General features: G+C 47.3%; 1 protein-coding gene across 1 annotated transcript in view; it reads left to right on the forward strand.

Annotated features, from left to right (window-relative positions):
- Positions 1-6,685: 6,685 nt before the first annotated feature.
- Positions 6,686-25,216, forward strand: part of UBE2L3 (ubiquitin conjugating enzyme E2 L3) — a 41,899-nt gene continuing 23,368 nt past the window's right edge. Inside the window, exons 1-2 of the mRNA XM_027847498.1 lie at positions 6,686-6,749; positions 7,041-7,168. Of these exons, the coding sequence (XP_027703299.1) occupies positions 6,686-6,749; positions 7,041-7,168 (192 nt within the window). The remainder of the gene's footprint in view (positions 6,750-7,040; positions 7,169-25,216) is intronic.

The following is a 25,216-nucleotide window of genomic DNA, read 5'->3' on the forward strand; positions in this document are numbered from 1 at the left end:
AAGGAGAACTTGGAAAGGCTTCTTGTAGAATGTAGGACGTAACCTGGGACTAGGGGGAGCCAGAGAATCTGGAGGTGGCAATGAAGGAGAAAATCGGGGTACGGCCAGAAAAATGCCCCCAGTTGGGAGATGGGGCATCCTTTGTAAGAAGGTCCCTGTCACGGGATTGCAGAGGAGATGGTGGAGAGGAAGGTGTAGGAAGACTGCAGAGGAAGGAAAGGACCAGGCGCTGAAGGTCTGTAAAAGCTAACCAAGGATTTCTAACTTGCTGCGCTCGGTTTGTACTGACCCACACTGAGCTCCCTCAAGTGTGTCTGTCCCTCCACCAGTGCCTGGCTCACACGTTACTGAGTGGCTGCTGTCGAGTGCTAAATGACTGGATTTTCAGGAGAGCTGTAGTCCTTGGGCTTTTGAAACATGTAACCCATGTTTCTCACTTTGAGCCATACACACAACTTTTGTGAAATAGTAAGGAAGTAGAATTTTTCTAATCAAGATTATTGCTCTGTTTAATAGGAATTCTTGATTTACTTAAGGCAGGCCTGTAGAGTCTTAGCCACATGGTGGGCCCTCCCACCTCTTCTACCTTCTCCTCCACCTGAGTTTACATGGTTGGTGGCACAAGGATGCACAGTTTCCTTTGGAGCCCCATTGGGCAGAGACTGAGTGGAAAAAGTGGTGTTGATTTATGCTCCCTTGTGGTGAGCACTCATATTTCAGGAATGTTGGAGTGGGCAGAATCTTTTTTTTTTTTTTACATTCCTATTAAACATATTTTCGCATTAGTGATGTTGTAAGAAAGAATTAGAACCCATAGGAGGAACCACCAGAAAGAGGAAACAAAAAGGGGCAGCTAGGTGACGCAGTGGATAGAGTACCGGCCCTGAAGTCAGGAGGACCTGAATTCAAATCCAGCCTCAGACCAAACACTTGACACTTACTAGCTGTGTGACCCTGGGCAATTTCACTTAACCCCAATTGCCTAAAAAAAAAAAAGAAAGAAAAAAAAAGAGGAAACAAAACTCAACAGAAGAGGAAAAAAATAGCAAATAGTATGCTTCGATCTGCATTCAAACTCCATAGTTCTTTCTCTGGATGTGGATAGCATTTTCCATCACGAAGCCTTTGGAGATGTCTTAGATCCTTGTATTGCTGAGAAAGGGCTGAGTCTATCAAAGTTAGTCATTGCACAATGTGGCTGTTACTGTATACAACATTCTCCTGGTTCTGCTCACTTCACTCAGCATCAGACCATACAAGTCTTTCCAGGTTTTTCTGAAGTCAGCCTGTTCATCATGTCTTATAGCACAGTAGTATTCCATTACATTCATATACCACAACTTGCTCAGCCATTCCCCAGTTGATGGGCATCCTCTCAATTTCCAATTCTTTGCCACCACAAAAAGAGCTGCTATACATATTTTTGTACATGTGGGTCCTTTTCCCATTTGTATGATGTCTTTGAGATACAGCCCTGCAAGTGGGTATGCACATTTTTGTAGCCCTTTGGGCATAGTTCCAAATTGCTCTGCAGAACGGTTGGATCAGTTCACAACTCCACCAACAATGCATTAGTGTTCCAATTTTCCCACATTTTGTCCAACATTTATCATTTTCCTGTTTTGTCATGTTGGCCATTCTGATAGGTGTGATTTGGTACCTCAGACTTGTTTTGATTTGCATTTCTCTAATCAGTGGTGATTTAGAGCATTTTTTCATATGACTATAGATGGCTTTAATTTCTTCATCTGGGCAGAATCTTTTAAGAGATCGAGTCACTGGATGATGGCCTTCAGAGGGATCTTCGGACCCTTTATGTAGCAGGCCCGCACAGCTGCTGCCAGTCAGAGTCAGTAGCATTCAGAGAGTATTATTGGAGCCCAGGGAAGGGAAGCGAAGCGGCTTGCCTCCTTCCGGCTACTTGTAGCCCTCTTGGTGGAAACCAAGGATTGCATGAAGATCGGGTCTCAAGAGAGACCTTCATTGGAGACTCCTAAACTGGAAAAGATGAATCAAGTTATTTCCCTGAAGTAAATGATATTGAGAAAGGAAGAAAGGTACAAGCATTTATTGAATGCCTACTGTGTGCCAGGTACTGCGCTAAGCACTTTGCAAATAATACCTTTGTTGGTCCTCACAACAACCCTGGGAGGTGGGTACTATTATTATCTCTTTTTACAATTGAGGAAATGGAGGCAAACAGAGGTTAGGTGACTTGCCCAGGGTCACACAGTATCTAAGGCTGGCTACTGCAGAGCTAATACAATCTCTTCCATGAGTGGTAGAAGTATATCAAGTTCATTGTAATAGGAAAAGGGCAAACCTTCTGTGTATTTTCTATTTTGCAGATTCTTTTTCTGGGATAGGGAGAGGTGGACCTGAGGTTTTATGGGTTTGGGGAGGGACTCCCTCTGTTGTGCAGATTAGAGAGGGTGTGACTTGCCTAGGGTCACACAGGTGGTATGCGGTAGAGACAGAGGTTGAACCCAGGTCCTCCTGGTTCCCAGCCTCTGCACTCCTCCACTCTGTCCTTCTTTTCAGACATTAGAGACACAGACCCACATTCTGTTTCTGGCTCTTCTCCTTCCTTAGCTGCAGGACATTGGGCAAATCAATCAGTGTACGTGTATTGAGCACCTACTATGTGCCAGGTACATCTCTCTTGCGCCTCAGTTTCTTCATTTGTCAAAGGGGTCTAGATAATAAATAGGAAAGTGCTTTTAAAGCTGTAAAGTGCTATGTAAACCTAACATCGTTTTCTGTTCTAGATTCCCATTTTAAGGGATACTTTCTCTTGATTTCAGTATTTCGGGCGAAGGTGATGACTTTGTAAATGAAGAATCCATTCCTTGTAGAGGGAGCTTTGACTGTAGCTCTGCACGTGGTGAATGGAATGCTGGGCCTGGAGTCGGGAAGCCCTGAGTTCCCAGCTCTGCGCGCACACCCTCCACCCCCCCACGTTACTTACTTTTTGTCTGCCCCAGTTTCCTCAACTGTAAAATGGAGATCATAATATCACCTACTTTGTAGGTTGTTGGGAAAATCAAATGAGATGAGATTTATATAAAACATTTAGGAGTGGCTAGGTGGCGAAGTGGGTAGAGCACTGGCCCTGGGGTCAGGAGGGCTTGAGTTCAAATCTGGCCTCTGACACTTGACACTCACTAGCTGTGTGACCCCGGGCAAGTTGCCTAGCCAAAAAAAAAAAAAAGCAGGCATTTAGCCCAGTGCCTGGCATCCAGTAGGCGCTATATAAATGTGTATTCCCTTCCTTGTAAATATGGCCATAGAAAGGCATTTCATCCCAGGACCCTGTCTTTGGTTTTGTACTAGGGCTCACAGTGCCAGCTGGCTGTGCTGTGTAAACAGCCAGGTATTAAGGACACACGGGTGGGACAGAGCTGGTACCGGGCCTGCTGGGATGAGGGGGTTGCCTGGCTTGGCATCCTGACTCCACCAGGCCTGGGAAAATTGCTCCCATTCCGTTTGCTCATCTATGGATTGAAGGCTAGATGATCATTAAGGTTCCTCCCAGCTTTAAGTAGCTGGGATATGTGTCATTTTATTTGACATCCTTGCTTTGGAAATTGCCCAGCCAGGCTCCCGGTGGCTCCCAGATGCTGGGTGAGAGGGTTGGCTCGGTTTCCCTTCAGCATTCTTCCTGCTTCCACAGCAGTAGCTTCTGGTGGTCCCCAGCTCTTTGTCTCTGGTCCTGACCTCTTTCCCGAGCACCAGTCTTCCCTTGCCAGCTGCCTGATGGGCATCTTTATTCTACTGCTTGTTTTCCAGCAGCCAGGCCTTGGAAACGAAACGCAGGCCTGTCCTCCCAGCCCTCCTGTTTCTCTGCTCTTTGATTAAGGCCAGCAGGCCTTAGCAGACCCCCACCCCTGCCGATGTGTGTCCAGTCACCTAGTCTTTTTAGTTGCCTTAGATGAGTATTTAAATCTGCTAAGCACACTGGATGAAAGAAGAGGGGGGCAGATTCAAGTTGGGTCATAAGGGATTAAAAATACATTTGATTACATGATTCTTGATAGCTTAGCCTCCCTTCCACATGATAAACTCCCTGAGAGCACGCTAGGCTAGGCTCTTTCCACCTCCTTCCCATCTTCTAATCTCCTAGCATGTGCTTCGAACGTGTTAAGAGGCATTTATGTCTTGGACTCCTTGAAGTTCTTTGGCTTTTTGTCTCATTTTAAAAAAAATTAGAATATTTTAGTTTTCCCCCAGTTATATGTAAAAATAGTTTTTAACGTTCACTTAAAATTTTTTTTTCTCATTGTTTAAAAATAGTTGTAGTTCACATAGACCCTGCTTCAGATGATTTCATGTGGCATAATGATTAATTGTATTTGTATGGCTTGGAAGGGCACTGGGAATCAGGAGCCTCAGGATCGAGTTCATTCAGGAGAGGAATGGACTGGCCGAGTCGGGGGCCTGGGAGGCACCAGGACGAGGCTGCCCTGGTCACAGCCTCGGCCTGGCAGGAGGTAGAGGGCTGCTGCTTGGCTGCTTCGTAGCGGTGGGAACTCCAGAGATACACAGGTTTCTACTAGTTTTCATTGAAATGTAAGTTTTCAGTTATCATGACATAATCATACTTTTGTAAGGTATCCTGGGAACCTAGCCACCATTATAAGGAGAAAATTGTTTTCAGCATTCCAAACAAATCATTTACAAATTAATTTCTCAAATCCACCTCTAAAGACTGCCTAGTCTTTACTGGAAGTTTATTGTAGAATGTGTCATTCCTCAAAAACAACAGCAAAAAAACCGTACAGGACTGTGGTATACGGGTGTGAGTCAGTGCAAACATGATTCTGGCATCAGTCCAGGAGGCATCTGAAGAGAAGAGTTGCTTTTGAGGAAGGAGTTTGGGAGGTGGCCCTCGAAGGCCTTGAGGGAAAGAAAGGGAGGGAGATTTCGACCAAGACGCACTGGGCACGGAGCATGGGATAGAGGACAGTGTTCAGAGAGTGGCCCATTTGGGCCAGAATGTAGGCTTTGGCAAAGGGCTGGAAAGGTCCGTGTAGCTAGATGGTGGAGGGCCTCAGTGTGTCTGGATCAGAACTTTATACTCATTTCAGTGGGTACTGGGGAGCCCTGGAAAGTGTGTGGGTAGAAATGGGACAGGCAGTGGTGTGGGGGGTGGGTCAGGGTGGGCTTAAGGCAGGAAGACAGATGTGCCTGTTGGGGTGCTTTTGGTGAGAAGAGATGAGGCCCACAAAAAGAGCAGCTGATTAGAAGAAGACTGTGCAGGAATGAGATGGCCTGTGGGAGGTGAGGAGGAGGGAGGAGAGAAATTCTTGAAGGCCAGGGCAGATGGTGGGCTTCTCTGCAGCCAGAGAGAAGCTAGAGGTGGGGCAGAGAGGCAGCTGCTGGGAAAAGCTGGGTGAGGCCTCCAGGAATAGAATGGCCAGGATGAAAGTAGGAGCCCTGCCCATTGGGCTCCAGAGAAAAATGTTCTTCTCCCTGCATGGGCAGGGCCCGAGGACACTCCAGTTTCAGAGCTGAAAAAACGGGAATAATAGCACAGGCAGCAGTGCACATATTGGGAGGACAAGCGGGTTTGGGGGCACAAACAGAGAGCTCGTATATTGGGATGGCCAGATTTTGAAGTGGCAGCATCTGTAGCTTTGCAATCTGGGACTAGAAGGATGAGGAGAGAGAACTAGAAAAGAAGCCAGCTGAGCCACAGCTGGGATTAAGGATTGGGAAAAATTTTGGTATTTGTGTTTTCGAGTTGTCTTGCATGATTATAATGATTAGAATACATTTGCCTCCCAATGTAATGTTTGCTAAGCATTTTACCCACACTAGGCCTGGGGTGTAGAGAGGGCAAAAAGAATTCTGGTTTGGCAGATGAAGAAAAAACGAGGCTCAACTACAAAGCTACGTCACTGAGAGCTTATCGGCCTCGACTGTTTTCCATGTGCCCTTTCTGGCCTGCCATGAACTTGCATGTATCTGCAGGCGAGAAGGCCGGCGACTTTGGCTGACCTCCAGCCCTGCTGCTTTCCCGCCACCTAAGTGCTAATAGGGAAGTATTTGGTCTGTTTGACGCTTCTCTACCCCTGCTAGTGGGGGAGAAGGGCTTCCACACTTCCAGAGTCCCACAAGGTCTCATTTAGAATCTTGACCTCCAGTTAACCTGTGAACAATGGGAATTTTTTACGGTGCAGCGGCTTAGAGAGCTGAGCCTGGAGTCCAGAAGACCTCAGTGCAACCCAGCCCCAGACCCTCGCTGTGTGACCCTGGGCAAGTCCGGTGACCGCTCTCAGTCTCAGTTTCCCTCTTCTTTAAAATGGGCATGATAATACCAACTCTCAGTCTCGTGAGGATCCAGTGAGTTAGTATTTGAAAAGCACTGACCACAGTGCCCAGAATACAGGAGGCTCCATACAAATTCGTGTTGTCATTGTTGCTAGCTCTGTCAAGAGAAGGTTCTCAGTTCGTTTATTGAGAATAGGTCAAATTATGGAAATAACATGGCAAAGCAATTTGTTGTACTTCTCGGGGCCTGGTTCACCACCTAGAGACTGTCTCACTGTTTTCTTTTCTGCCCCCTGTCAAAGTTGGGTTATGGTTCGTTCAGTTAGAGCTGTTCAGTCTTGCGAGTCAGAGAAGAATTTTGATCGGTAAAGGCCTGCCACCATCTGGCTCCGAACCAACCTGATTTTCTACGATGGCCTCTCGGGCCACACGTGGCGATTGCCAGACACGCTCCGCACTGTCCTCGCACTGCTCCAGTCCCTGCAGTTTCCTCTGCTGGCATCTCTCTCTGTGGAATGCCTCACCCACCCGCCTACCTTTGTGACCCCCCCCCCCCCCCCAGTCAGAAGTGATCTTGCCCTGCTCTGCCTTGCTCTTTGTTCCCTGGTGGGTTATTGTATTCTGGTGTTTCCTCTGGTGAGCCTGTGCACAGGCCCCCCCACCTGACTCTGCCTGCCCTCGCGCTCTCTCTGGTGGAGCCCAGGTCCCCACTCTCAGGAGCATCGGAATCGTGGGGAGGGGCTGAAGTACAGGGTGTTCGTATTGAGCTCGTGTTTATTTCTCTTTTGTTGGTCCACAGGAGCTGGAGGAAATCCGCAAGTGTGGGATGAAAAACTTCCGTAACATCCAGGTTGATGAAGCTAATTTATTGACTTGGCAAGGGCTCATCGTTCCCGTGAGTATGAAGCTGCTTCTTCTCAAATGTGCGGTCCTGGTCTTGCCCCAGCTCAGCAGAGCGGCTCAGCCCTGGAGGCTTGGGGGGGCTCTCCTCCCCTCCTTCAGGCCTTCCAGGGGAGCTGGGCTTGACGCTTCTCGGCCTTTTCTTCTCCCACCTGGGCGGTGTGGGGCCAGCCACACTTTTTCTCATCTGAAAGTGGGCAGGGATGGGGGGGGAGGTTGGGTGATTTTTGCTAAGTCTCTTCCTGCTCTCAGCCCTGTGAAACCTGTGGTTTCACCCAGTCTGCTTCCAAGGGGGTGGGTGTGATTCTTTTCTGGTTCTGTAGAGCTTTCTTTTTCATTCTTTCTGCCCCTTCATCTTCCTTCTCCCATCTCCTCCTGCCTCCATCTGACCACATCTATGGGAGCAGATTATTGCACTTGGAGACAGAAGTCTGAGCTAGGTTCAAATGCTGTCTCCACCCCTGCAGCCTTGGGCGAGGTCCCTCCTGCTGGTATCAGCTGTATTTGTAAAAATAATATGTATATATATATATATATATATATAGGCTAGGTACTTGGTAAGGCTTCTTCCGGCCAGAATACTTTGTGATCACTTTTTATAAGTAACAGTGAGCAGTAGCCTGATAGAGCGGGTGAGATTGCTACTGGCTCGGAATCAGAAGCCCCTGGGTCCCAGGACTTCCTCTGTGGCCGTGCACCAGGACAATGTCTTCTTGGGCCTTGGTTTTCTTTATAGCAAGTAATCATCTTCCCGGGACCTTGGACTTGTTGGTTTTGTTCAAAACCCTGTAGTTGCCATATCACTTAACGTTAGAGACTCCCAGCTCCGGGCTCTGAGTCTAGTCCATCGTTGCATGCATGAGCCCCCTCGACATTACTCCTGACAGGTGTTGATCCAGCTTTCATTTGGAAATCTCATTTCCTTTTAGGGTGGCCCATTCATTTTGGGGGCAGCTCACCTTGTGAGATGGCAGAGAGCACGTTGGCAAAAACAAGAGCATCTCTTTCCTAGATCTACAAATCTTCCTCCTCTTTGAAGACCCCATGAATTTCAGTGAACAGCTTTTACTTGGACAGCGTGTGAGGGCTGGAAGTGAAATAGGAAATGGAGGTGAATCTGGCAGGATTGCAGGGTCCTGCACTAGTGGCCGGGTTAGGTCCTGCCTCCTCCCTCCCTGCAGGGGCTCCAGGCACATCCTAGCCACACTCCTTGAGGTCCCTTCCGGCTCCTCTGCTCCTGCCTGGTGGCTGTCGCTGTCTGTGTCTGTAGGCCCTGCTGATTTCCCTCTGCACGGTCAGCTCTGTGGTTCGGCCTCTGTCCCTTTGTGTCTGTCACACGTCATCTGCTGCCCGGCCATGCTTCCCAGCACGTGGACGTCGACTTTCTCTCCAGTTGCTTGCTAATATAACAGGTTGTGCTGATTGTTGTATTTGATAGAGCTCGTCCCTCACAACAGCATCATTACTGTTTTGTTGGTGCAGCATATATCGAGCATCTGCAGGGATGCAGATTGAGTGTAGTGATACAAAGTACCTACTGTGTGCTTGGGGCTCAGAATAGGAAGAAGAGAATGACCTCCTTCTTACCCTCAAGTAGCTCCTTGGACAGTGGGATGTATCAGACAGGGTCTCAAATGATGGAAGTGTAGGAGGTTCAGGGAGGGAAGGATGGATGCCTTGTCAGGGAGGGAAGGCCCTTGGATATGCCCTTGAGAGAGGGAGGAAGGATTGACATGTAGAACCTGTGTCCGCCTCCACTGGATCTGGGCAGATGCCCTGTACAGATTCAGTGGAGGAAAAAGGAGCAAGTGAGATGGCAGGCCTGGTAGAGAGAAGGGGCACGAGGTAGGTGTTGAGAGCACCAAGTAAAGCTCCCTGGGGAAGCCACAAGGTGAGAAGCAGCTGGAGTGCATTCTTTTCTCAGCTGGGACATCTGAGCCTTGCAGATGGTGAATAGCTTTCAAGGGGGAATCTGGACACTTGAGTGGGAAAAGAATTGGGCCTTTATTTTCACTAAGCTCTTTCCGAAATGTGGCATTTCTTTCCCTTCTGAATTAAAAACAGGAGCAGCATTGTCCTGAGATGTAGGCTTCATTAGATTGCCAGACGGGACCATGATTCCAGAAAGGGTGAGATCTTCCTCCTACTCGGGCAGCGAAGAGCCATTTAATCTTTTTGAGGAGGGCAAGGATGCCCCAAGAGTATGTTGGCAGTGACACAAACAGCATGATGGGAATGGGAGAACCAGGATGAGGAACTGAGGATGAGAGGTGACTTGGCTTACAGGAACTCACTTAGATAAATGACGGGCAAGGCCCCCCCCGCCCCCCCCCCAGGCCAGCTCTTGTCCCTGGGGCTCTTGGTTTTTTGTTTTGTTTTTGTTTTTTATAATTAATTAATTTCTTTTTAGTTTTCAGCATTCACTTCCATAAGATTTTGAGTTTCAGATTTTCTCCCCCTCCCCAAGACAGTGCACAATCTGATGTAGGCTCTACTTATACATTCATGTTCAGCATATTTTCACATTAGTCATGATGTAAAGAAGAATTAGAACTAATGGGAGGAACCACGAGAAACAAGAAGGAAAACAACAAAAGAAAAGCGGAGCAAATAGCCTGCTCCCGTCTGCATTCAGACTCCAGAGCTCTTTCTCTGGCTGTGGGTAGCATTTTCCATTGTGAGGCTTTTGGAGTTGTCTAAGATCCTTGTATTGCTGAGAAGAACCAAGTCTGTCAAAGTCAGTCTCGCACACTCAGCATCAGTTCATGTAAGTCTTTCCAGGTTTTTAAACAGCATCCTGTAGGATTATGGTTCTTAATCCACTCTGCTGTCCTCTTCTGTTTTATGGGAGAGTTCATCCCATTCGCATCCACAGTTACTATCAGTCTTTCTCTCCATCCCCTTCCCCCGCTTCCTCCACCTCTCCCTTAGTCTGCCCCCTTCCTTCTATGCACCCCCGCCCTTTTCTTTCTCCTTTCCCCCTCTGCTTCCTATAGGGTAAGTCAGATTTCTCTACCTAACTGATATTATTCCCTTCTTGAGCCAAATCTGATGAGAGTAAGGTTCAAACAATGTTCATCTCCCTCCCTTTCCCCCCCACTGTAATAAGTTTTTGTGCTTTTTTTTGTGATGTAATTTGTCATTGTCTGCCTCCTCCTTTCCTCTTCTCCCAGAACAATCCCTTTTCACCACTTGATTAGATTTTTTTTATCATCACATCAAAGTCAACTTATACCCACACCCTCTGTCTATCTCTTTTTTTTACTCTTCCGTGAGGCGACTGGGGTTAAGCGACTTGCCCAGGGTCACACAGCTAGTAAGTGTTTAGTGTCTGAGGCTGGATTTGAACTCCGGTCTTCCTGACTCCAAGGCCAGAGCTCTATTCACTGCGCCACCTAGATGCCCCCCTGTCTGTCCTTTTAAATGTCCAATAATGATAACAGTTCTTAAGGGTTTACATCCCTACAAGGGAAGTGTCATCTTCCCTTGTAGGGATGTAAACAAGTTTGCCCTTATTAATAACATGTTACTTTTTTATTTCCTGTTTACCTTTTTATGTCCTTCTTGAGTCTTGTATTTGAAGATCAAATTTTCTGTTGAGCTCTGATCTTTTCATCAGGAAAGTTTGGAAGTCCCCAATATTGTTGAATGTCCATCTCCTACCCTGAAAGATTATGATAAGTTTCACTGGGTAGTTGATCCTTGGTTGTAATCCAAGTTCCTTTGCCTTACAGAATATCATATTCCATGCCCTTCCATTTTTTAATGTAGAAGCTACAAAGTCCTACGTAATCCTGACTGTTTCCATTATTTTTAAATTGTTCTTTCAGGTTGCTTGTAGTATTTTCTCTTTTTCCTGGTGATTTTGGAATTTGGCTACAACATTCCTTGGCATTTGCAATTTGGGATGTCTTTCAGGAGGTGATCTGTGGATTCTTTCAATGACTAATTTACCTTCTGGTCCTAGGACCTCAGGACAGTTTTCTTTGATGATTTCTTGAAAGATGCTGTCCAGGCCCTTTTTTTCATCATGGTTTTCAGGTAGACCAATAATTTTTAAATTGTCTCTCCTGGATCTATTTTGCAGGTCAGTTGTTTTACCAATGAGGTATTTTATGTTTTCTTCTATTTTTTCATTCTTTTGTTTCTGTTTGACTGATTCTTGATATCTCAGAGTCATTAGCTTCCACTTGCCCAATTCTAATTTTTAACGGATTGTTTCCTTCTGTAGATTTTGTACCTCCTTTTCCATTTGGCCTGTTTTACTTTTTAAGGAGTTCTTCTCTTCAGTGAGTTTTTGTGTATCCTTTTCCATTTAGCCAATTGTATTTTTTAAGGACTTGTTTTCTTCAGTCAATTTTTGTCCTTCCTTTTCTAAACTGTTGGCTCTCTCTTGCATACCTCTCATTTCCTTTCCCAATTTTTCTTCTGCCTCTCTTATTTGACTTTTAAAATCCTTCTTGAGCTCTTCCAAGAAGGCTTTTTGGGCTTGAGACCAGTTCATATTCCCCTTTGAGGTTTCAGATGTGGGCATATTGACAGTATTGTCCTCTTCTGAATTTGTGCCTTGATCTTCCCTGTCCCCAAAGAGAATCTGTGGTCATTGCCCGTTTCTGCTTTCTGCTCATGGTGTTTGCCTGTTTCCTGGCTTTTAAAGTTGAGCTCTCCTGCTGGAGTGCAGAAGGCACTGACACAAGTTTCTTATGCTGGGAGCCTGGGACTTGGTCACTGGCTTTGTGTGCTGGGGCCTTAGGTGCTGGCAGCTGGAGGCTGTAGGGGTCTACTAGCAGCTTACCTGGTGCTGAGCTGGGGTCAGCAGCCCTGGAGTTCTCAGGGTGGGGGTGGGGAGGATGCCTGTTCCCTTGGGCTTCTTTAAAACACTCCAATTTTGGCTGCTGGAGGATGTCTGCCAGGCTGGAGTTGTGCTGAAGCACTGAGAGATTTGGCTTCTGGAGAACGCTGCTGCGTGTGGTGGTTTCCTGAGCTGGTATTTATCGGTTCCCCTGCCAGTGCTCAGGCACTGACTTGGGGGGGGGGTGTCTTGGTGTTGGCATTCGCCTGTTCCACCACCCTGGGGCTCAGGATTTCCCTCTGGTTTGCTGAAGTGGGGCTTGCTGCTGGTTTGCTGGGACACCTCCTGTCCTCTACTCGGGCCTGTCAGTTTTCTCACGGACACTCATTACATTTCTGATTCTGGAGAGCACTGTGTTCCACATAATGAATTCCTGAGGTGGCTTCCTGAGCAGAAAGGTGGGTCAGCTGTGCCCCCACAGCCATCCAGCAATAAAGGAATTTTACTAGCCACAGGGAATCCCCCCAACGACAGGCAGGAAAACTTACCAGCTAGCACGTGTGTGTGGTGTGCCTCAATTAGTGACCCCCGTTTATCATACACCTACATGCCAGGCACTGGATCTGGTGCCGGGGAGCCAAGGACATGCCTGACAAGCATCCAGCCCGCCTGTTTGAAGCCTCGGAGGCAGGTGGCACATCCCGCTTTGGGGTGGCACTCCTTGTTAAAGAAGGTGGTTTCCTGCTGTCCAGCCTAAATGGGTCCCATTGCTTCTGCTATTCTGGATCAGAACAAGCCCAATCCCTTGATCCCATGACAGTTCTGCACATATTTGAAGGCAGCCTTCAAGTCCAGAGTTTCTTCTTCACCGGGCTAAATGTGTCCGGTTCTTTCACCACATCCTCCCACCACGGACCCCAGGCCCTTCCCCATCCTAGCTGGCTCTTCTGGACAGTCACTCCCTGACCTTCAGCCATAGCGCGAGCTTGCCCTCCCCCCCACGCTTTACTGTGGTCTTGGGTGGTCAGCCAAAGGCTGAGGACGGTGGGAGCTAGGCAAGAACAGGGTGGAAGCGGAGCAGCTCATTAGTGCTTTGGGTTCCTACATCACACTGCTTCGTTGTCATAAACTTGTGGTGTGCTAGGGCTCCCCCAGGCAGATCAGTGGTGCAGGGGTAGAGCGCCAGACCTGCAGTCAAAAAGAGCACGAGTTCAGATTTGGCCTCAAACATGTAGGAGCTGTATGACCCTGGTTATTCCCTGTATCACCTCTGTCTACCTCTGATTCCTCATCTGTAAAATGGGGATAATAATAGCACCTACCTCCCAAGGTAGCTGTGAGGCTTAAATGAGATGCTCTTTGCTGGAAGCTTGGCAACCCTTCAGGTGCGTCTGAACGCTCGCTGTTGCTGCTGCTTCTGTTGCTGTTGTTGTTAGCAGCAGCAGATCCTTTTTTTATATAAATAAATTTATTTTGATTTACCAACAATCACTTCCATAAGCTTTTGAGTTTTAAATTTTTCTCCCCCTCCCTCCCCAAGACAGCACGCGATCTAATATAGGCTCTACATATACGTTCCTATTAAACATATTTTCACATCAGTCATGTTGTAAGAATTAGAAGCAATAGGAGGAACCACCAGAAGGAGGAAACAAAACTCAACAGAAGAGAAAAAATAGCAAATAGCATGCTTCGATCTGCATTCAAACGCCATCGTTCTTTCTCTGGATGTGGACGGCATTTTCCATCATGAAGCCTTTGGAGATGTCTTGGATCGTTGTGTTGCTGGGAAGGGCTGAATCTATCAACATTAGTCATCACACAACGTGGTTGTTATTGTGTACAACGTTCTCTTGGTTCTGCTCACTTCACTCAGCATCAGTCCGTACAAGTCTTTCCAGGTTTTTCTGAAGTCAGCCTGTTCATCATTTCTGATAGCACAATAGTATTCCATTACATTCATATACCACAGCTTGTTCAGCCATTCGCCAATTGATGGGCATCCCCTCAATTTCCAGTTCTTTGCCACCAGAAAAAAGAGCTGCTATACATATTTTTGTACATGTGGGTCCTTTTCCCATTTGTATGATCTCTTTGGGATACAGCCCTACAAGTGCTTTTGCTGGGTCAAAGGGTATGCACATTTTTGTAGCCCTTTGGGCATAGTTCCAAATTGCTCTCCAGAACGGTTGGATCAGTTCACAACTCCACCAACGATGCATTAGTGTTCCAGTTTTCCCACATCTATTCCAACATTTATCATTTTCTTGTTTTGTCATCTTGGCCAATCTGATAGGTGTAGTGTGGTACCTCAGAGTTGTTTTGATTTGCATTTCTCTAATCTATAGTGATTTAGAGCATTTTTTCATATGACTGTAGGTAGCTTTAATTTCTTTATCTGAGAACTGGCTATTCATATCCTTTGACCATTTATCAGTTGGAGAATGACTTGTATTCTTATAAATTTGACTGAATTCTCTATATATTTTAGAAATGAGGCCCTTATCAGAGAGACTGGTTGTAAAAATTCTTTCCCAGTTTTCTACTTTCCTTCTAATCTTGGTTGAATTGGCTTTGTTCGTGCAAAAACTTTTCAGTTTAATGTAATCAGAATTATCCATTTTGCATTTCGTAATGTTCTCTATCTCCTGTTTGGTCATGAATTCTTCTAGTCTTCATAAATCTGATAGGTAAACTATTCTTTGCTCTCCCAGTTTGCTTACAGTATCAGCCTTTCTATCTAAATCATGAACCCATTTTGACTTTATTTTGGTATATGATGTGAGATTTTGATCTATGCTTAGTTTCTGCCATACTGTTTCCCAGTTTTCCCAGCAGTTTTTGTCAAAGAGTGGGTTCTTATCCCAGAAGCTTGGGTCTTTGGGTTTATCAAATAATAGATAACTATAGTCATTGACTACTGTGTCTTGCATATTTAACCTATTCCACTGATCTACCACTCTATTTCTTAGCCAGTCCCAAGCAATTTTGATGATTGCTGCTGTATAATACAATTTAAGAGCAGATCTTTTTCAGAACAACTGCCTTCTAACCCTTGACTCCTCTATCTTATTCTGGTGCAGCTGATTTTTTGGTACCGAATGGAAGACTTTAAATTTATCCTTTTTGATGCCATCATGTTCGATTCAGCTGCATGCATTAGCCTGTTGAGACCCTTGTGGATCCTGGCTCTGTCAGGCAGTGTATCAGCCAGCTCTCCCAGCTTTGAGGCCTCAAGAAGGCGTCATGTGTAAGCTGGTGCTTGGTTTGAGCTTTAAAGGAAGGTGGAGGTGAGGATGAAGAGTGTACCAGAGATGGTGTGAGACCTGTCCAGATGGGAGATAGAGAGCCCGTGGAATGGAGCGTAGAGGCCCAGCCAGGCCAGAAAGATGGGTGGGACCAGGTTGTGAAGGATTGTAGATGCTGGAGGAGTTTGTGTTGACCCCATAGACAGAAGGTTAGAGCTAGAAGGATCCTCCAACTAGGCTTTCAGAGCTGAAAGGAACCTCAAAAACCCATCTCCTCCAGCACCATTGTCTTTGAGAGATAGGGAAGAAAGAAGACTTAGTGCAGTCACACAGCCAGTGAAGGGCAGATCCGTGCCTCTTGGATCTCAAGGCCAGGAGGTATTTTGCCTGTTTATTAAAGGGGCCGGTGGGTGACGGGGGAGTGGGTCCATCCACCTACACTAAAGGAGCAGGTAAGTGGGCATGCTGGACAGGTGTCAGTTGATTCTTTGATGTCTTCTCAGTCTCATTGATGTGAGTGTTCTCTTGGTAACCTCGTCAGCTCCCATGAGTTTAACCGTCACCTTTATGCAGGTGACTCCCGGAGTCTTCAGTTCATCACATCTAAGACAGAACTCATTATCTGTCCCCCAAACCCTCTTCTTCTCCAGACTTCCCTATTTCTCCCCCAGGACCCACAGGGCGGCCGCCCCCTCCTCCAGTCTTAGTGCTTCATTTTTATCATCGGAGCATCCCCCAGCTGCTCGCTTTTCCTCACATGGATCCAGGGAGTCACCACAGTTTGCCACGTTTACCTTCACATCTCTTGTGTCTGACTCCCTTCTCCTGCCCTTTCATGGAGTTCAGGCCTTCATCACCTCGTGCTTAGATGTAGAAATGCCTCCTTGTTGGTCTCTCTCCTGTCCAGTCTGTTCTACAGACTGCTGCCAAAGTGACTTCCTAAGCGTGTTTCACTCCCCTGCACCTCCAGCTCCAGGGGCTTCCTCTGGCCTCTGCAAGAAAATGGAATCTCCTAGTGGGTTTTGAAGCCCTAGTTACCTGGCCCAGCCCATTCCCCAGACTCATTGGACATCACTCCTTCCACTTTTTAAAACAAATTGATTTATTTTTAGTTTTCAACATTCACCTTCACAAGATTTTGAGTTCCAAATTTTCTCCCCGTCTCGGGCCCCCCCCCGCCTGCCAATGGCACGCACTCCTATTTTCTGCACCTCAGTCCAACTGGCCTCTCTCCTCCTCATCCCTGCGCCTTGGCACTAGGTGTCTTGCCATGCCTGGGGTCGATTCCTTCCTCTGTCTTGGAGAGTCTCTCTTCTCCTTAAAATGCAGCTTGGGCACCATCTTTTTCATGAAATCTTTCTATATCCCTCCAGTGGCTTATGCCTTCCCTCCCAAACACCTTCGTATTTAACTCTTCTCTCTGTGTGAATTTATTTGGTAACTTTCTGTTCATGCTGTATGCATTTTTATGTACTTGTGTCTCCCATTGGAATGTAAGCTCATAGCAAATGGGGGTAGTTTTGTTCTCGGTACTCATAACCCCATCCCCAGCCCAGTGCCTGGCACACACAAGGTGCTTAATGATTGCTTGCTTGATAGTGCAGAACCAGATGGTCTCATCTGTGTGACTCATCTTTCTTCCCTAAGTCCTCCTTAGGGAGTGGTGAAGGTGGAGGTCAGTTTCACTGTGCTAGAATCCTTTCCCTCAATCTCTGCTGTAGTATGGGGTCTGGTCAAGCATTGGAGCTGTGTTTTCCCCTGTGTCCTTGCTGTGTGCCTGCCTGTGTCCTTTTCTGATCGTTCATGTCCTCCGTATTCGTCATTTATATCCCTTGTCCCCTGTAACTCTGTGTTGGCAATATGTTGTAGGCTACTTATGTGCACCACGTGCTTCGGTTCTTCTAAATGCTCTTTAATTCTTCTGAAGCAGTTATATTCTGTGACTCAGGAGCAACCTGGGTATGCAATGATGGCCATTTGTTTTAGGGAGAGGCTTTATGGCATACCCCTCAGGAGATGAAGGCTCAAGGAGGCTAAGGGATTTGTCCCAGGTATTCTAAGTCCCCGAGGTTGAATTCAAACCCAGAGCCTGACTCCCAATACAGGGCCTTTCTGTCATATTACTCTGCTTCCCATACTTTATCCACTTGGCTTTTCCAGTATAGATGGCTAGGCAGAACTCTCTCAATTAATTAATTAATTAATTTTTAGTTTTCAGCATTCACTTTTTTAAGATTTTGAGTTCTGATTTTTCCCTGCCCCCCCACCTCCCCAAGATGGCCCGAAATCTGATACAGACTATACATGTATTATATCATATCATATCACATTATATCACATCATATCATATCATATCATATCATATCATATCATATCATATCATATACATATTTCCGCATTAGTCATGTCGTGAAAGAGGAATCAGAGAGAGAAAAAAGAGGGAAAGTAATATGCTTCGATCTGCATTCAGACTCCATAGTTCTTTCTCTGGATGTGGAGAGCATTTTCCGTCATGAGTCTTTTGGAGTTGTCTTAGATCATTTATTGTTGAGAAGAGCCAAGTCTATCAACGTTAGTCATCGCACAGTGTGGCTGTTACTGTGTACGATGTTCTCCTGGTTCTGCTCATTTCACTCAGCATCAGACCGTACAAGTCTTTCCAGGTTTTTCTGGAGTCTGCCTGCTCATCATTTCTCATAGCACAATAATGTTCCATCACATTCATATACCACAACTTGCTCAGCCATTCCCCCATTGATGGGCATCCCCTCAGTTTCCAGCTCTTTGGTTAGGTAGAACTCTTGGGTGTGGTTATGGGTCTCATTCTTGGGCTTGATGCAGCCAGCATAGCAACATCTGCAGACGGAAGCATCCAGAGGACCTCCCCATCTCTGTGGGATCCTGCTTCCATTTGTACTTTGCCTTGGCCATCCCACATGAAAGTAGCAGCCCCATTTCTCTGTACTGGGGGAACAACATAAAAATAACATTGCACACACAAGATCTACAGGATAAATCAGAAATAATCAACACTAGAATCAAAGGGGATTGGGAAAGGCTTTGGGGGGAAAGTGGAATTTTAGTTGGGACTTATAGCTAAAGTTTATAGAGCCCTTACTATGTACCAGGTGCTTTAGAATTATTATCTCATTTAATGAAACAGATGTAACAGAGGTAAGATCAACAGGCCTTGGCAACAGCTTGGCTCTGAGGGGTGTGAGACTACATTTTGACGGATGACTGGAGGGATGGTGGTACCCTCAACGGGCATGGGGAGTTAGGGAGAGGAGAACGTATGGGGGGGAGAGATAACAAGCATAGTTTTGGCCATGTTAAGTTCTGGATGTTTGTGGAACATCCAGTTGGAGATGGGAGACTGAAGGTCATTAATTTGAGAATCCTCAGCATAGAAATGGGAGCTAATGAGACCATTAGTGAAATGGTAGAGAAGGAGAAGGGAAGAGGGCCCAGGACAGAGCCCTGAGGGACACCTGTGGTGAGAGGGCGTGACCTGGAGGAGGGTCCACCAAAGGAGCCAGAGAAGGAGCCAAGGTCAAGGTCAGAGAGGCGGGAGGAGAACCAGGAGAGACGGGCGTCCTGAAAACCTGGAGAGAAGTGAGGACCAAGGAGGAGAGAGGGATGGACAGTGTCCGAGGCTTCAGAGAGGCCAAGGAGGAGCAGGGCTGGAAATGGAATTCTGATTGGAATCTTTTTGTTCAGGAAAGGCTGCCTGTGAAGAAGCAACCCAGTTCCCTGCGGCCCGAGGCTTCTTCGTCCGGGAGCCTGCAGCTTAGCACAAGTCTAAAGGAAGGGGCAGGCCGCCCTTGGAGGGGAGGGTCAAATTGTCTGACAAATTTTTGCCACATATTTAAGGGCCTGTGTCCTTTTGAAATGCCTGAGCCGCCTGACGTCAACAGTGATGGCTTGGGAGTGGTAAAACCAGTTGCTTTTCTCTTTTCCTGAATTTCCTTTTGTCACATAGGGACAGCCTCCATGCCGGCTGAGCCTTCCGGTCACGGGGGGCGGGTGTGGATGGATTCTTCCAGGTGACCTGTCCATCTGTCTTCTGATCTCCAGACATTCTCACCTGAATCATGCCAGTGCCGCTGAGCCTGGACTCTCTCCATCCCTGTCTGCCCTCCCCGCCTCAGGTCAGCAGGTCACCAGGAGACAGAGAGTCTCCATTTGGAATCCAGAGCCCCGCCGTTTCCCATCACTCTCCTTGGCTTTTCTGTTATTTGCTTCCGGTTGGCTGGCACGTCCTTGTTATCTTAGACCTGTGGTATCTTTGTAGGAATTGTTAGGCTGCCTGTTCGTTTTCTGTGGGTGCTTAAAACGAGATAATATCATCCAGACATCCACTGAACTCAGCAGGAGGAAACTGGAAGTGAATAAATGAGCAGAGAACATCCCTGTCAGGGCAGGGCCTTGGTGTAGAGCCGTCCTTCCTCCCTCCCATACCTCAGGACTGTGAAGGTGACCTCGGGAGGGAGGGCCGGTGCTCTCCAAAATGAATACATAGCTCTACGTTCCCATGTCCCACCAGAGACCTCTGCCTCAGAGCACAGAGCTGGGAGGAACCATAGGATCACATGGGAAGAACAGATTCGAGCACTGGGACGAGAGAAGACAGGCTGGTCTCCCTGGAGGACTCGAGCTCCCTGGAAGGGCAGCGTCCTGCCAGACCTCCTACTGATTCTCTTCCTGGGCTCTGCCTTGACAGTCAGAGACCCAGACTCCCATCCTGTCCCCATTATCGACAACGAGGAATATTGCCACGCAGCGAGCAGCTCACGTCTCCTCCTCCTGTGACGGTTTCTGAAATGATTCCCATTGACCAAGTGCTCTCCTCCCAGTCTGTAGTAGACAAAACAAGCAGCATTACACCCATTTTTCAGACCAGGAAGCTGCTGCACAGAAAGTTGAAGTGACTTGATCAGGTAACAAATCAGCTTCAGGGTAAAGAACCAGAGTGTGAGATCACTCTGCCTGCTACTCATTGGAGCCTCACCTCAGCCCTGGGAGGTAGGTGCTATCGTTATCACCCGTTTTAGAGAAAAGGAAACTGAGGCTGAGAGGTCATGTGACATCCCCCTGGCCTCATACTGCGAGGTATCTGACTCCCCCATCCAGCATTCTGCCTCGGACCACTCGTGGCTTAGGATGAGAACGTGAGCACACAGTTAGGTGGCGTCTTGTCACCATGGCTCACGAAGCAGCACCCCCCATTTTGGAGAAAAAGAAATTAAACTGAACTAGGTCCGGTGAGCTTCCTGCAGTTACCCCAGCAGTGAGACTTGGATCTGATCTCCAGCCCTTTCTACTCTTCTCCTTGATTGCTTTTGAGGACGGCCATGATTCAGGGGCCGGGCCAGGGCTGCAGGTGTTTAGCAGATTTCCATGCCGAGGTCAGAACCAGGAATGACAGCGGCTCGGCTCTTTCTGGCTGCCCTGTGACCCTGGTCATTTCTTCTTCTGTAAGTTGTGGGCATTGTATTAAATGGGCCTCTGAGGGCTCTCCTGCAGAGGTCTTGTGTGGTGGCACAAGGAGGCAGATTTTGGCTGCCTGCTGTAACAGTGAACCTGCAGCAGGAGTGGGCTGGGCTTTCTCCAGAGGAACTGAGCCTCCCTGGGCCCCCCGTGGCGCTCATCCAGCCTTGGGCAGAAAATGGGTCTCTTCTTGCGTGGGCTGCCAGACGTGAAGAATCCCTGTTTCGCTGGCGGATGTACCTTGCCTTCCTGTTAGCGCCAACCTCACCTTGTCTTTACTTTGCATTTATTCCGTCTTGACTCGTGTGTTACCTTCCCTGGTAGAACGGGAGCTCCTTGAGAGCAGGACCTGTGCCTGTCTGGCCTTTGCCTCCTCAGCGTCTGGCACAGCCTGGCACAGCAGGGGTCCTTTATACATACTTAATGACAGTCCTACTGGAAAAGCAGGCATGGAGAGGTTGCCATTGAACCGTCGGAGAGCAGAGTCCACACGTGGATGAGATCACCGATTTGTGGAAGGATCGTGAACATTACATTTTTCACATTTCCCAGCAGAACTTCTTTCTCTTTATGTGTTTTTGCTCTGGCACTGATACACTTAGACATGTGAGCCGGCATTTGACCCTGATTGATATTAACTTTATAGTTAATGCTCACAGTCTCTCCTAGTACTTGAAATCTTTGTAATCTTCCCACTTATCCCAACTGCCCAGAGTGTTTAAAACCTCAGTCAAGGTTTTAACTATGTTCTTTCTGTTTTTCTGGAGAAATGAACCAATAGCTGATGTTTAAATGAGATCAGATTTTCAAATTAAAGTGAAGTATTCCCTGTCTCTTTCCAGCCTCATTGCCACCACACTAAATCAGATCTGTATTGCCTCAGGCCAGACTATTCTAATCAGGCTCTACCTGCTGTTCATGCCTTTTCCAGTTATTGGCTCAAAGTTGGAAGGGCCCTCCAGTCAAGCCCAGCCCCTACCTAAGCAGGAAAGCTCTCTATGAACATCCAAAGGAGGAGTTGTCCAGCACCTCCAGGAGAACTTGTTCCTGAGCTCACTGTGGCTTGAAACAGCCCAGGGGTAGCGAGGGATAGGCAGAGGAGAACGAGCCGTCACATGCTGTCTGAAGGGGAAGCAGGCTTCTACGCCATCGATGGGATGGTGTGGAGAGACTCCTTCAACAGCGTCTTTTGGCTTCTGGCCAGATACCTCAGATGGCTTTTTGGCTTTTTTTCACAGGACTGTCCACCTAGGCCTTCTTTGTCATTAGCTCCCAGTTCCAGCCTTTGGCTCCATTAAAACTGGTCTCTTCACGGTCCCCCCAAGTGTGTCATGGGGCTAATTTAAGTTCCGTGTTCTCCTTAAGGTCATCCAATCCACTCTCTACAAGGACGCTGGACTTATAAGAAGTGGTCCCTCACTGTCCTTGTGTCAGAGGGTTGTCCCCACTTAACTCCTCTCTCCCCCAATCTCCACCCCAAACACACCAGCACTCTGCCTTGAGTCTGCCTGTGAGTGCCTGCTTCCACTCTCTTAGCCTGGGATACCACTCCCCTTAGAATTCTGTGGGACTTTGGCTAACCACGGTTGTTTGACTCGGTGATGTCTAAGGTCAGAGCCAAAAAGAGATCTTCAGCCTCGTGACTACGTCCCCTTTTTACGGGTGGAGAGTTGAAACAACTTAGCCAAAGTTCTCCAGCTGATTGGTGACAGAAGAAGACCTAGGACTCTTGTGCTCCCTGGCACTCGCCTTGAATGTCCTCCCATGTAACAGCTGGGACAGAACACTTTTATTCAATACAGCAAGTGGGCTACTTCATCCCCTTTGGATGAAGAATTTATTGCCCCTTTTGAGGGATTCTAGTGAATTCTGCCCCCTTGCCCAGGTCAGGCTCCCTCAGCAAGGCCCTTATCAAGCAAAGGCCCTGTGCATTCCTCAGACATGAAAGTTGCCATGGCTTCAATGTGTGTGCTGGCAGGAGGAGTCAGAGAATAGCACGAGCTTGTGGTGAGTGAGCAGTTTTTGGCCAGCCTGGATGGCTTTGCTGCTCCCCAGGAGCACCCCACCCTCTCGATCTGGGCTTGACTCCGATGCACATTTTTTGGTCTGCCTGGAATGACCTTTTCTCTCAAGTTTGATTTATTTCCATTCCAGCTGGTGTTGAGGCCAGGTCAAGTGGCCTCTCCTCCTGGAAGTTTCCTTGACATACGCCTTCACCCTTGTCACCCAGGCTGAAAGTGATCCCTCCTTTCCCTGCACTAGCAGTCCTTTGTCTAGAGCAGGGGTGAGGAACCTGCGGCCTCGAGGCCACGTTGTGGCCCTCTGGGTCCTCAGGCGCGGCCCTCTGACTGAATCCAAACTTCCCAGAACAAATCCCCGTCATAAAAGGATCCCCTTCATAAAATCTGGTTCCACTTTCCTATTTCTGTCTGCTCGTCTACTTCTTGGTGTACATTTCTAACTCCTCTCGAGAACCAAAGCCTGGCACCTGGGCATTGAATGATGGAGTAAGTGTTCGGCATGTGTCTCTTGGAATTGAATTCTTCACAGAAACATAGATTCTTCAGCTCAGAAGGGACCTCAGAGATCGTTGGGCCCGGGAAAGGGAAGGCATTTTTTAAAAGTTATATTTTATTGTCAGTTAACAAACATTCATCTTCTCTTCCTTCTACCTTAACCATGCAATTGGAAAAAGAAAAACCCTCATAATAAATATGTATTATCAAGTAAACAAAAAGATCACATTGGCCCGTAAGCCTTGCTCTGCATCTTGAATTCACTGCCACCAGGGCTACCTGGTGTGCTCTTTCGTCATTCTGTGCAATCATGGTTGTTCACTGCCATTGATCAGTGTTCTGAGGTCTTTCAAAGGTCTTTGCCTTTACTGTGTTATTCTTTAAATTGTTGTCCAGGTTCTGTTCACTTCACTTTGCATCAGTTCATACAATTTATCTCTGGTTTCTCTGAAATTTTCCCTTTCATGATTTTTTTTTAATTAATTTTTTTTTTCAAATAGAGATCTGCCTTCTCTTCCTTCTCCCTCCAATTGGAAAAGCAAGAAAAAAAAACAATACGCCTATTTTAAGCAGGTGGAGTCAAGCAAAATAAATTCCTGTGTTGGCCATATCCAGTAATGACAACAGTAATAAAAATAGCTAAAATTTCGTGTGGCCCTGGGCAAGTCACCTGTCTGCCTCAGTTTCCTCATCTGTAAAATGAGCTGGAGAAGGAAATGGCAAACCACTCCAGTATCTCTGTCGAGAAGTGGGGTCACGGAGAGTCTGAAACAACTGACCAACAACCAAAATCTCTTTCGTCTGCTCCCTTCTCTCCACTCCCGTAGCGCCTACCTTTGTGAGGTCTTCATCCCTCTTCTCCTCTCAGGTCTCTCATATTCCCGTCCTCCCTCCACACTGTGCCGGGCGCTGTGCCGAGTGCTTTCCAATTAGGATCTCATTGGGGCGGGGGGGCAGGTCCTGTTATTATCTCCATTAACTCTTTGTCAGGAGGTGGGTACAATGTCTCGTCATGAGTCCTCTGGAGTTGTGGCTGGTCAGTGATACGAGTTCGGAAGTCTTTGGAGTTGTATGTCTTTACATTATTGTTGTTGTTGTGTAGATTGTTTTCCCGATCCATCTGCATTCATTCATATAAATCTCCTGTTTTTGTTTTTGTTTTTTTAAACCATCCTCATCATCTTCATCATTTCTTATAATCAGTAGACCAGGTCCATCACATTCGTGCACCATCACCTGTTCAACCATTCCCCTGGAACCTGATCCAGTTCTTCATCTTGCCACAGAGGTGCCATCAATATTTTTGCATACCTGTATCTCTTCCCTCTTTCATTGGTCCCTTTGAGGTGGTATCACTGGGCCGAAGGGCGCACACAGTTTAATAGCTTTGCGGCCCTAGACTTCTGTAGCTGTCCAGGGTGGCTGGACGGGGTGACTAGCTAACAGCTCTGTCCAGTGTGCAGTTACTGATGAGGCCCTCAAGCTCAGTCAGGAGCCTAGGGTAGGGTATATCGATCTGTGATAATTAAACCCTTTTAATTATCTGTGATAATTAAACCCTGGTGATCAGGTCACCAGGAAGAGCGTGGAGTGAGAAGATGGCTCAGGAACTCCTGGAGGAACGTCCACACGTGGCAGGAGGGATATGAATGAAGAGCCAGCAGTGGAGATGGGCAGGGGGTAGTCAGCCAGGAGAAAGGATCCGGGAGGAAAAGGGCAGCCAGTGGCATCACACAGAATGAGGAGTGAAGAGCGACCATCAGGTTGGGCATTGAAGAGAACTTGGGGGCTTTGGGGTGGGCAGTTGCAGTTGGGTAATGCATTGGGAGCTCGAGTGCGCAAGTTGGGGAGAGAGTAAAGGGAAATGGGAATTTGGGGTTCCAGGACAGTGCAGCTTGAGAGGTCGGCACGGTCTGCGTCCTGCGCAGTTGTAGGTGTGTCTTTCACCCCAAAGCCACTCTCTGGAACATGCCTGTCTTTGTCAGTGTCACTGCCAT

Source organism: Vombatus ursinus, unplaced genomic scaffold (assembly GCF_900497805.2).
Source record: "Vombatus ursinus unplaced genomic scaffold, bare-nosed wombat genome assembly UNPS02015411.1, whole genome shotgun sequence".
Classification (NCBI taxonomy): Eukaryota; Metazoa; Chordata; class Mammalia; order Diprotodontia; family Vombatidae; genus Vombatus; species Vombatus ursinus.